General features: G+C 36.8%; 3 protein-coding genes across 3 annotated transcripts in view; 1 reads left to right on the top strand and 2 right to left on the bottom strand.

Moving 5' to 3' along the window:
- LOC107695231 (SPRY domain-containing protein 4-like) overlaps positions 1–777 on the bottom strand; it is a 2,110-nt gene extending 1,333 nt beyond the window's left edge. Inside the window, exon 1 of the mRNA XM_016495047.1 lies at positions 549–777. Coding sequence (XP_016350533.1) covers positions 549–680 — 132 coding nt within the window. The 5' untranslated portion in view covers positions 681–777. The remainder of the gene's footprint in view (positions 1–548) is intronic.
- Positions 778–2,957: 2,180 nt separating this feature from the next.
- Positions 2,958–5,917, bottom strand: LOC107695217 (protein-serine O-palmitoleoyltransferase porcupine-like). The gene is made up of 10 exons (XM_016495033.1): positions 5,802–5,917; positions 5,622–5,672; positions 5,047–5,061; positions 4,828–4,953; positions 4,521–4,621; positions 4,147–4,223; positions 3,999–4,062; positions 3,692–3,777; positions 3,352–3,462; positions 2,958–3,251 (listed from the first exon to the last, which is right to left on the bottom strand). Exons 1-10 carry the CDS (start codon positions 5,915–5,917, stop codon positions 3,150–3,152), a joined length of 849 nt encoding a protein of 282 aa, XP_016350519.1. The 3' UTR covers positions 2,958–3,149.
- Positions 5,918–7,815: 1,898 nt separating this feature from the next.
- Positions 7,816–12,027, top strand: cpt2 (carnitine palmitoyltransferase 2). The gene is made up of 5 exons (XM_016495103.1): positions 7,816–8,268; positions 9,070–9,150; positions 9,242–9,348; positions 9,434–10,738; positions 11,199–12,027. Exons 1-5 carry the CDS (start codon positions 8,081–8,083, stop codon positions 11,525–11,527), a joined length of 2,010 nt encoding a protein of 669 aa, XP_016350589.1. The 5' UTR covers positions 7,816–8,080; the 3' UTR covers positions 11,528–12,027.
- The last annotated feature ends 755 nt before the right edge of the window (positions 12,028–12,782 follow it).

Genomic DNA, 12,782 nt, shown 5'->3' with positions numbered 1-12,782 from the left:
ATAAATAAATAAATAAGGAGGGTTGGGGACTTCAGCTGCTTGGACTGGGAGATCAGTTTGATGATTATGTTGTTACCTATTACCCAATTATTACACCTCTAAGCTACAGTAGTACTTTTTGTTGTAAAAGTTATTAAAAAAATTACAGAAATATTCTGAAAGTTTATAATTGCATGAAGGAGATACCATATTAATTAATAATCCCTGCCACAATTAGTGATAGCAATAGCTGTATGTGATATTTTGCTGGTATCGAAGAACTGTAATTTGGGAACGGGTAAAAGAAAAACACTGACGCTCTTGATGTGAGAGAACATAATGTTACATAACAACATAATGTCCTATTGCATGCTGTCTACAACACAATTGATATCTCTCGTGTTCTGCGTATCACATTACTGAGCTTCCGTACAACATCAGGTGATGATAATTAATAAAAAAGGAGATATTTGACGTGAAATTATAGCCTGGAATATTATTTCAATTCCTCTGACCTCCCGGTTTGACTGGAGTCAACATTGAGGTGCGTGGAAAGCATGGGTTTACTCACTGTTTCCTGCACTGGCACAAATATACCATCTCCGAGCTGTGAGAGTTTTTCCGCGGCCGCGACCGAGTACGGTCCCTAAAGATCTGCCTGTCAAACGGCAAAAGAGTGACATGCTTGAGGACATCGCCATGTTGTCCCACTTGTAATGGGTTTTGCTTCAGTTTCTGTCGCAAAGTTGCGCTGTCCAAATGCTTGCGCGCTGCTGCCCCCTACTGTAAAAAACACAGCGCTACGTGTCATGATATGTAAATAATTCATCTTGATTGTGATGCAGTTCATATGGAAGCCACGGGTTGGCGTAGTTCAATAAAAGTCGACAAGTTGTTGGCAGTAAACCTAGAAGAGGTCTGTCGTGTATGCTCGATATAAAACACATCAAAACATGGTGTCAGAAGTAAACTAATAAGGTAAAAATCAGTGTTGCAAATATGGAAGGACTTAAGCCACCCGCTGGACTTGAATTACAGCACGGGAACCTGTCGGAAAATTGGAGAAGATTTCGACAAAGGTATGAGCTATATCTAACAGCAATCGGAGGAGCTGACAAGTCAGCTAAGGTAAAGTCCTCATTATTTCTTCATGTTGCCGGAGAAGAGGCAGTGGAAGTGTACAACACCTTCACTTTTGAAGAAGAAGATGATAAGCAAGATCTGACGAAAATTGTGGAGAAATTTGAAAACTACTGTAACCCCAAGAAGAACATAACCTATGAAAGGTACAAGTTTTTCATGTGTGTGCAAGGGGATATGTCATTTAGCCAGTATCTCACCGAGTTAAAGCTAAGGGCAAAATCATGTGAATTCGTACAATTGCAAGAATCCCTGATAAGAGATAGAGTTGTCTGTGGAATCACATCGGATAGAATGAGAGAAACATTATTAAGAGAGGTTGACATTACTCGCGAAAAAGCAACCCAGCTTTGCGTCGCGGCAGAAACGACTAAAACACAAATTTAAAAAATGCATGAGGAGGATCACAATGTACAAACCTCTGCACGAGAAAGCAAGCATATAGATGCCGTGAAACATAAAAATACACGGAAAAAAGACCAACAAAATAAAACGAAAGTGAGTGAAAAAGACAAAGCGAGCACGTTTGATTGCAGACGATGCGGAACTGAGCATACAGCGCGTACATGCCCTGCATATGGCAAACAATGTAAAAATGGCAAGAAAATGAACCACTGGGCCAGGATGTGTAGATCGCGGAAAGTGCACGCAGTAAATGATGAAGTCACGGATCAGCAAGCAAGTCTTTTCGTTGGAGCTGTGCATGCAAACACACAGTCACAAGCAGAGGAATGGAATATCGAAATAAAACTGGAGCGCAAACCTGTCAAATTCAAACTTGACACTGGCGCGCAGGCCAATGTAATTCCTTACAGTTTATTACAGAGAACAGGCAAAAGGAACATACTCAAACCAACAAATGTAAAACTGTCAACATACACTGTGATTTTCATTTTATTTGATTTGAAAAAAAAAAAAAGGGGGGATGTCATGATATGTAAATAATTCATCTTGATTGTGATGCAGTTCATATGGAAGCCACGGGTTGGCGTAGTTCAATAAAAGTCGACAAGTTGTTTGTTGGCAGTAAACCTAGAAGAGGTCTGTCGTGTATGCTCGATATAAAACACTACGCACATACATGACAGCTGTGTATATGAAAAAATTGGGAGAAAATGACAAATGACAAATTTAATGATTTATTATCAATAGTTTGGCAGTCAGACATACAAAATGCAGTCAAAATCATCCGTGTAATTTGAACTCTTTATTTAATATCCACTAGACTAATAAAAGTATAGGGACGGATTAACAACACAGTGATTCTGTGGAAAATGTGTTGTGTGTTGAATGTCTAAACACAATAAATAAATTTAAAAGTAATATAAAAACATACCTGAAATGAATCAGCTATTGATGATTGTTGTTCTGTTTGGCACTAAAAAACAATCCATCTAATTCAATGTGATGATGATGATAAATACTATTTACTACCAAATAGCAGTAATAAAATAACAAAGATTAAAATAAACGCGCTGAAAACAAATACACACTATCTGTATTCTTATCCTTTTCCCATTTCTTGTTTCTGTTAATACATTTTTAAAAAAAGTTGAAATATAAGAAACTAGCGAATATTACTAATGCTTCTCATTTGAGTGTCTCAAAGGGCTTTCAAAGTCTCCCAGAGACTGACAGTCACCACTTCATACAACAATTCATACAAAAGAGAGAATGTGAACTATGTCATATGTTCATTCAGAGGCCTATGAGGATGAACTTATGACTATAATAGAAGTTTTAAAAAAAAAAGTCTTGATGCTTCTTTGTACTTTAGAGATAGTTTAGAAAACTTCAGAATATCCTGGTACTTGTAGATTTCTAATCATGCCACAGCGGAATGGATCAATATTACCTGTACATCAGTTTTTCCTGGATTTGAGGACTGTGGTCCGCAGTCATGTTCATCCAGAGATCACAGTGAGGCCATAAACGGTCATGATTCCTCTACAGGAAAACCATATAAAATATCCAATCACAGTTATTGCTATTCTGTCCCAATCTCTCCTTGTCTATGTAGGTCTCAGTGTTCAAAGAATAAGGCGATACAGGACCCAAAGGCCAAAGGTCAACCAATGGCTTGTCCAGCTGAGCTGTGTCCATTTCTCAATGGTGTGGCTGGCCATGCTGTCCTGTGAACAAAAGAAAACCATTTATGTCATGTAACAAACCATTAAAAATAACTTGCACAGAAGGCAGGGGTCATAACATTTCAGGAGAAGTAAGTTGTACCTCATCAGAATCCGTGTCATCTGTGCTGGAGCCAAAAATTGAGCCCAGGTATGTTAAATGTAGTACTGCTAACATGCTAAAGGCCCCATTAATTAAATATACCCACAATTCCTATAGAAAAAAAAAAGGTAAAAAAAAAAAATCAATTTTTTAAGAATTTGTAACTTTTGAATATTAATATAAAATGGGAAATAAAACATTGTAAGATTTGAAATGGCAAAATAAAATGTATTTTAGTAAAGGCTTCATTTATTTATGGCCCTTTTTTGCCTTTTATTTTTTATTTTTAAGATATTCACAAGCACAAGTGGTTCTATAGCCATAATGACACATACAACACCTTTTTATGTCTGTGTTTGCAGTCAGATGGGCATCTCTTGGAGAGGACACATGCATTTAAAATGACTGACAATCTTTTCCTAAGCACTAAAACACAGATAAAGGCACAGTCCATTAAACACACAACCGAGATCCAAGCTGAAAGACGATCAATACTTTGAAAAGATGTGTTTGTCAGCTGAACCGCTAAACATAATGCTTTTGAACTGATTAAAACATTTGAAAGAAGTATTAGATATTGTGATAACTGTGAATTCAGAAATAATATGTGTTTATGCCTAAACAAATTTACCTGAACAGATACTCACCGTGTTCAATATATGTTATGAAGCCTAGTGTAAATAATACTGCCCCAATGTGGAAGCTTAGACCCTGTGGGCACAGAAATACAATATTGTACTTACACCTGAGAAAGAATGCAATCAGTTCAAATGAATTGAGCCAAAATGCACTCACATGTAGCAGGGCGCTCACTGTGTATGTCAAGATAATGGCTGTGAAGCTCCCATATATGAGAGCCTTCCTAAACACATCTAAAAAAAAACGAGAAATGTGACTTACCCATTTACTTGGAGGTAAAAAAAAAAAAAGACACGAAAGCCTGCTCTAAATAAAATGTCATTTAAGTCTTTTGGGAGGTAAAATACATATTTAATTTATTTCAGAGTGTATTAAAACCAATAAGCAAGTATGTGCATTAGAACAGTGTATTAAAACCAATACAAAAGCATACTTGAGTAAAGTACAAAGAAGTCAGATAATAAAAATAAATAAAGAAATACATACATAAATAAGTAAATTAATTAGTTAATTAATTAAAAAACACATACATGTGTTAAGCCAGCGGGACATGGGCAGGTTCCAGGAAGTGACCACTTCAACCATAGACCTGGGAAACTCTACATTTAGCGGCTTTGCTATTGTCAAGTCCCTGAAAAAAAAAAACAGAAATTGCATTAAAAAGAGTGATTGAGAAAAGAAATGATGGACGGTCATGAAATATTGATCAGTTATGGGTTTGCCAGCCAAAAGTAATTAGGGCATGTTTGTCACGTTCAATGGCATTTTTGCTAAAGATATGTCCTTTATTTAATTTCTGATGCTGACAGTATGTGAATCTGTATAATTTATACAAACCACTTAAGATTGTCCTTCTCCTCAGTAAACCCAGCACCTGCCAGTGTGGTGCTCATCTCACCAAGGTAACTCACAAAGTAATTACTGAAATGGAAGGACAGGGTGTTCTCATAGGCCTGTAGCCACCTAATGAGGAGAATCACAAAGCTGCAGGTTATCACAGATCAGAGACAGATCCGCAGAGGCACTAAACTATTTAAAGACTTGTGCATTGCCTACCTTTTAACAGAGCCCCTGCATTGAAATACAAAATGAAAAACATTATTAAACTCAATCCAAAATGTATTTTATAAATGGACAGAAGCAGATAAAAATGAAAGTCAATTTATACAGAATTCTCGAACCTAGTAGAATTAATTGTTTTAATTCTTTTTACACATAAATTTAGCAGATGTATGTTTTACTTAGCCACAGATAGCAACACAACAATTAACATTATAAAAAAACATAGGAGATATATAATTAGTAAAGACATTTATAATGTTACAAAATCATTCTATTTCAAATCGATTCTTTTCTATCAAACTTTCTATTCTTCAAAAAATACTGAAAAAATCTATCATTATTTCCACAAAACTATAAGCAGCACAACTGTTTTCAACATTGATAACAATAACAAATGTTCCTTGAATACCAAATCAGCATATCTGAATGATTTCTGAAGGATCATGTGACACTGAATATACAGTGAATAAAATATAGACGTATGTTTTATGCTTGTATGAATTTGTATGAGTCTTTATTCCAAATGATTAAAATGTATAAATGTATGACTAATATAAATAGGACAATACCTAATCTTTCGCTTCTTGCTGAGGAAAGAATATGAAAACAGATCAGTCAAAAATGAAAAAATATATATATATATATATATATGTGTGTGTGTGTGTGTGTGTACCCATTGTACTCAAATTGACTACTGTACATCCTGTATTGAACAAAAATGAAGAAACAGAGAGGATGTATCTATATACCCCAGAAGGAGGTAGATGAGGATAGTGATGGACAGGAAGGGTCCACGGCTGCTTGAATGGCGACACAGGAAGAGGATGAGGTAGCAGAGGAGGCTGAGAAGCACCACCCAAACCATGTGCAGCTCGAAGAACAAGTAAAGAGTATAAAAACCACCTGCTACTGTACTCAGGTGTTTCAGGAAAGAGGGCAGACCTGAGAGAGGAAATACAGCTTCAACATAATTTGTAACATAAGATCATTTAATTACCTACTTTTTTTATTGTACTTTAGTAGCAGTATTAGTAGTTCCCACAAATATGACAATTCTATCAGTTTTCTCACAGTCATGTTTTTTTTTTCTTTCATTTTCTTCTTTCCATGCAGCACAAAAGAAGTTATTTATAGCAGAATGTCCAAAGTGTTTTATCACACGATGAAAGTGAATGGTGATCGCAGCTGTCAAGCAAGATGTTCCTCACACAAAGCTACTGTATCATATGGCTTCAAAAGACTTTGTACATTGTACATGACCGACTTGTGGCTTTTACAGTATTTTTGTCCTTTTTGGGGCTTAAAAACATCCGGCCACTATTCTCTTTCATGAGTGTAACAGAGGAAAGAAAGTGTTTAGAATGACATGAGAGAGTAAATCATTTTGATTTTAGAAGAACCATTCCTTTATTCGATTAAAATATTACAGTACATGTTATGTGTTGTATAAACCCTTTTACCCAGTCTCCACAACAGCCTACACACTAGGCAGATGAGTAAGAGCTGCCATACTTGTTCCAGACTGTGCTGGACAGTCGGAAGCAAGCAACCGGATCCCAGTTCCTGGAAGAACTGCTGTTTGCTTAGAGCACCCATTGCTTTGACTGTTAGACACTGAGAAATAAAATAACATAAATTAGATGTTGTACCTTAAATAAGCAAATCAATAATGTGTGGGCAAGCCTCAAAGGTTAAGATAAGCTCAAGGCTGAAATGAGGTCAGAACATAGTGTTTGTAAAATTAATCTCAGGGTTAATACTGAATCCCATGACACATATATGTGATGATTGCAACAGCTTTTAGAAATAGATAATGCTTTTAGAATTCTATTATAGAAATCTATACTGGGCAGGAAGGGGGAAAAATCATCCTTGTTGGTACTCTTAATATATTTGTTAGAATACCTAAATGCTGTGCTGTGTAGACAAGCAATTTCCAAATGATCTTACCTCTGCAAGATGTTAAATATCCTCACACCGCAATGCAGACAGCATGCACGGTCTGAACGGCCGAGATGTAAGCTATTTGTAATATCGACGACAGGTGCTGTATCCTCTAAATGAGAATTATAATATCTGAAAATGTACAATTCGTTACAGAGCGCGACAACGGAGGAAGAGGAGCAGCGCTTCACCTCCACTGTCAACTGCAGTAGAATACGTCTGTGGGTCTGTAAAATGTCAAGTTTTGTACACATTCTCTTAGTTACATTTTAATTTAGAATAAAGCTATATAATTTTCGACTAGGTTCTAATCTAAATATGGAAAATTATGGCGCGCTTCCAGCACAGTCGGTCCAGATGATGCTGGCTATGCGCCTGAAGGACGATTCCCATTGATGCTGTCTGTCGTTCATGATTACAGCTTCCCAAAGGGACATTCGATGACCAATCATCTTCCTGCGCATTTGTGGCTGAACCAATCATATGAAAGGATCAGAACAAAAAGGTGGAGCTTGTGGCCTCACGCTTTGATAGCCTGGGTGCATGTTGAAATGGATTCAAAATATGAAAATGTAATAAATACTCGAAATATAAAGACTAAGATTATTTGTATAAATTAATATAATTAAATGTACATATAAAAGTTTTAATTTATTTCTGGCGAAATCTCTTAATTTTGTGTTGTTTTGTGAGTTCCAATTTAATTAACACATAATGAAAAATGCAATTGAATCATTAGGTGCACAACTTATCAGCCTACATGTGATTTGTATATAAATGGCCTGTTTAAATAGATTGGACTTTTATTTTGAAAAAGTTGATAGTTGGTGAGGCGGAAGTAATGAATCAAATATTAAAATCGGAATTTTGTCTGCTTGTTAAAAGTAGCTATTAAAAATTATTGTTGAAAATCGCTTTTTTTTACGTTTGTTGCTATTTCTTTTGTAAATAGAACGGTAAGAGAGCACAGGTTTGTTATTGTTGTTGGCCGTGCCGTCAGCAACAGGATCTGTCAGACACACTGCATTCACTGTTGAGCTTTAACAAAAATACGCAATTCATAACGTCTTCAATTACAAGTTGTATGATGGCAGGTTTGCTCTCTACGCAATATAAGTCAACACTGAGCAAGTTAAAACTGTTAAGGAATAACCCTGCTCTGTCAGTTCTAACGAGCACTCAACGTAAATACAGCAGTAAGGATGGAGCTGGGATTGAGTATTTACACAGAAGTGTCGTCCCGACCATGCACTACCAGAAGAGCTTACCAAGGTAAGAGAATTACATAGAAACACACATATGGCATATAAACCACGACATATAATTCATTTTGCTGTGCTTTGATATTGAATCTTTAATGTTGAATCTGATTTTAGATGGAAATATCATTTTAATTTTATTGTTATTTTTTTATTCTACTAAAGTTTTAGGTCATATTAGACAATGTAGGTGAAAGTGCAAAGTCTACGCTTTGGTTGCAAGGGGGATGGGGACATGGTGTTACACGTAAATATGCCCCCTTGCTTCAATTTTAGTTCCCTCAGTATTGGTCCGTGGTCAATTGTAGAGGTAGAGTTGCATTAAAATAAATAAAATAAAATGTACTCTAATTGTCTTGGCCTTGTGATGGTGAGGCTGTATATACTACTACCTACAAGTTTTTAAATGTTTTTGAAAAAAGTCGCCTATGTCAGAAATACAGAAAAACAGTAATATTGTGAAATATAATTACAATTAAATTTTTTGATATATTTGAATATATTTTAAAATGCAGTTATCCTTGTGAAAGCAAAACAGCCCTTACTCCAGTCTTCAGTGTCACGTGATGCTTTAGAAATCGCCTTAATATGCTGACCTTAGTGTGCATACACAAAATATTGTTAAATCACTATTTAAATAAGAGCAGTAAATAATTATACCAAGTAAAATGTCTCACAATAAAATTCATAAAAATTATATGAAACACGTTTTCATAACAAAACATTGTGTACATTACAAATCATTTATATAATATTTGTATACTTTTAATGGATATGTTTCCCAAAATATATAAATTTAACATGTTGTTTACAGATTACCAGTCCCAAAATTGGAAGATACAATACAGAGGTATCTGGCAGCTCAAAGACCCCTGCTGAACGAGGAACAGTACAGGTAAGCCAAAAGTATCTATATCATTTTTTTAAATTTCATATTCAAATGAACTTTTAATGTTTTCAAATTTTTCTGCCGACTTCTCCATCAGTAATACAGAGAAAGTAGCACAGGATTTCCAGAGTGGTGTAGGTAAGCAGTTACACGAAGAACTTGTGACCTTAGACAAGAAGAACAAGCACACCAGCTATATATCAGGTGGGAGATGTAGTAACAAATAATAACAATTGAGTACTGTTTTAATTGTAACATCATTAATACATTTATCCTTTGTTTCTTGCAGCTCCATGGTTTGACATGTACTTGTCTGCTCGGGAGTCTGTTGTACTCAACTTTAACCCCTTCATGTCCTTTAACCCTGACCCCAAACCCGAGTACAACGACCAGCTTGTGCGAGCCACCAACATGGTGTGTTCAGCCATGCGGTTCATGAAGACCCTTAGTGCCGGTCTACTCGAGCCGGAGGTGTTTCACCTTAACCCTGCCAAGAGTGACACAGACAGTTTTAAGAGGTTGATCCGATGGGTGCCCCCCTCCATCTCATGGTTTGGAGCCTACATGGTGAATGCCTATCCTCTGGATATGTCACAGTACTTCCGCCTCTTTAATTCCACACGTATACCCAAGTACAAGCGCGACGAGCTCCTCACAGGCGATAAGGGCCGCCACCTGCTTATAATAAGGCGAGGCAACCTGTATGTGTTTGATGTGCTGGATCGGGACGGCAACCTGATAAAGTCTGCTGAGGTTCAAGCTCACTTGAAATACATCCTATCAGATCCCACACAAGCTCCTTCGTTCCCCTTGGGCGTTCTAACCAGTGAGAATAGAGACACCTGGGCAGGGTTACGACAGAAACTACTGGATGCTGGAAATGGCGACGCTCTGCATTTAGTAGACACTGCTTTGTTTTGCCTCTGCCTGGATGAGGAGGTGATGAGAGACCATATTCACATTTCCCACAACATGCTTCACGGAGACGGCTGCAACCGCTGGTACGACAAGTCCTTCAGTATCATATTGGCTAAAGACGGACAGGCAGCAATTAATTTTGAGCACTCTTGGGGTGACGGCGTGGCCGTTCTCCGCTTCCAGAATGAGGTCTTCAAGGACACCACGGAGAAGCCTGTGGTCGGGCCTGGATCCCAGCCCGCAGCGGTGGACTCTTCCTCTGCAGTATGCCGAATAGAGTTTAAACTCAATGAAGAGTTAAAAGCTGGAATCACGAAAGCAAAAGAGAACTTCCAGGCCGCCGTGTCAAAGCTCACCATCGACGCCATGGAGTTCAAGAAAGGTGGAAAGGAGCAACTTAAAAAGAAGAAGCTCAGCCCAGATGCCATCGCACAGTTGGCTTTCCAGATGGGCTTCCTACGGCAGTATGGCCAGATGGTTGCCACATATGAGTCCTGTAGCACCGCAGCCTTTAAACATGGGCGCACAGAAACCATCCGTCCCGCTACCATCCACACAAAGCGCTGTGCCGAGGCATTCGTCGAGCAGCCCGGACAGCACACTGTGGAGCAGTTACAGGGGCTGTTGAATGAATGCTCTAAATACCACGGGCAGCTCACTAAAGAGGCGGCAATGGGTTAGTGCAGCACTGACAACCTGTCAGTTGTATTTATGAGGTGTCTTGTGATTCTAGGAGGAAAAAAACTTGATGTTTATCTAAGCATGACTTATTTTTTAATGAATATTGTTTGCCTAAAAATAAAAATTGTCATTATTTACTCATTGACATGTTGTTTCAAACCAATATGAATGACTGACTTTCTTCTGTGGATCACAAAAGAAGATATTTTTTAAAACGTTTAAACTGTTTTTTCCATATAATGTGAGTTAATGTGGTCCAAAACGGCACTAGACCCCACAGATTTTCATTGTATGGACAAAAAAAGACGTGCAGTCATACAGGTTTGGAATGACTTGAGGGTGAGTAAATGATGACAGAATTTTTGGGGGAGGGTGGGCATCAAATTAGATCTTTTAGGTCACTCTCAAAGTGTAAATTTCCTCATGGTCATCTTTTTTTGTGCATTTTCATCTAGGTCAAGGCTTTGATCGCCATCTCTTTGCCATGCGCTACATGGCTAATTCAAAAGGAATGGCCCTGCCCAGTTTCTACCAGGATCCAGCATATGCTGCCATAAACCACAACATTCTGTCCACCAGTACTCTCACCAGCCCCGCGGTCAGTCTGGGTGGATTTGCTCCTGTGGTGCCTGATGGTTTCGGAGTGGGATATGGTGTCCATGATGAATGGATCGGGTGCAACGTGTCCAGCTACCCTGCCAGAAATGTTCATGAGTTCCTTAAGTGTGTTCACAAGTCCTTGGAAGACATTTTTACAGTCCTTGATGGAAAACCCATTCATTGAAAGTGCACTTAATGTGTTGAAGTTCATTGAAACACTTGGTATGTGGAGTAGTCTGAATTTAGAGCATTTATGTTTTACTTTTATTAGATAAGGACTCAATGTAACTGTTAATGACATGATTATCTTTAAAGGCTGATGGTAGAAATAATAAGTTTTGCGGTGTGTGGACAGACAACTGTGACTGCTTGATATTAAACTCATGCTTAAGTGACTGATCCAGAAGCAAATATTAGTCATTGTAATGGGGTATAGGTAATTTTGTGAAATGCTAATTTCCTAAAATGTATTGTATTTGAAATATTTGCGGTGTATTTCCCCTCAAGTTCAATGGGCAGCTTTAATAAATGTCAGTCATCTTTGACACTGCAGAATTCTGCATTGTTCAATTATGTAACATAATTGAAAGACCTGTCCTGTGCCTTATAAGATGTAACAACGTGGATGATTATGAATACTCTGGTTGTAAATATTGTAACAAGCTTAATATTAAAATAAAAATTTGATTCAAATATTTCAGCCACATATGTACATTTATGAGGTACACATACACTACTTTTCAAAAGTTTGGGGTAAGATTTTAGAAAGAAATTAAGAAAATCTTTAACAGTACAAGAGTTTACTTTTAAAAATCTTTAACACTAAACAAAAAAATCTATTTAAAGTAAATGCTGTTTTTTTTTTTTTTTTTACTTTATATTAATAAAAAAATCCTGAATAAATGCTTCATTTAACACATAAGACTGGAAATTTAGTTGTGCCATTACAGGAATAAATTGTGTTTTAAAATATATTAAATACATTTTAAATAATATTAATTCTTACTGTATTTTTGATTAAAAAAATAAATCAGCCTTGGTGAGCATAAGAGACATTCAAAAGCATTAAATAGTTTTCACCAACCCTAAACTATAAACCAGTAGTGTACATATTGTACCTTCTATTTGAAAGCACCTATTTATAGTGTGCAAATATTAATATCAACATTAAGGTGTTGAAAAGATATTTTGCACTTTTAAGAGGTTCTGAAATGGAATGTAAAGCGAATCAACATTTGAACAAGTTTTTATTTAGAAAAAAAAAAAAACCTAAACGAAACCACCAAGCAATATACAGTGGGTACGGAAAGTATTCAGACCCCCTTAAATTTTTCAGTCTTTGTTATATTGCAGCCATTTGCTAAAATCATTTAAGTTATTTTTTTTTCCTAATTAATGTACACACAGCACCCCATATTGACAGAAAAACACAGAATTGT

Source organism: Sinocyclocheilus anshuiensis, unplaced genomic scaffold (assembly GCF_001515605.1).
Source record: "Sinocyclocheilus anshuiensis isolate Anshui unplaced genomic scaffold, SAMN03320099.WGS_v1.1 scaffold122, whole genome shotgun sequence".
Taxonomy (NCBI): Eukaryota; Metazoa; Chordata; class Actinopteri; order Cypriniformes; family Cyprinidae; genus Sinocyclocheilus; species Sinocyclocheilus anshuiensis.
This window is presented reverse-complemented; position numbering and strand designations above follow the sequence as displayed.

Coding starts and splice junctions, on each gene's coding strand:
- LOC107695217 (XM_016495033.1), bottom strand. CDS start 5,917: ATGGTTTGGGTGGTGCTTCTCAGCCTCCTCTGCTACCTCATCCTCTTC. Junction 4,224..4,520: donor GTCCCGCTGGCTTAACACAT/GTATGTGTTTTT, acceptor GTTTTTTTTTAG/ATGTGTTTAGGAAGGCTCTC. Junction 3,778..3,998: donor CATAACATATATTGAACACG/GTGAGTATCTGT, acceptor TCTGTGTTTTAG/TGCTTAGGAAAAGATTGTCA.
- cpt2 (XM_016495103.1), top strand. CDS start 8,081: ATGATGGCAGGTTTGCTCTCTACGCAATATAAGTCAACACTGAGCAAG. Junction 9,349..9,433: donor GCACACCAGCTATATATCAG/GTGGGAGATGTA, acceptor TGTTTCTTGCAG/CTCCATGGTTTGACATGTAC. Junction 10,739..11,198: donor CACTAAAGAGGCGGCAATGG/GTTAGTGCAGCA, acceptor ATTTTCATCTAG/GTCAAGGCTTTGATCGCCAT.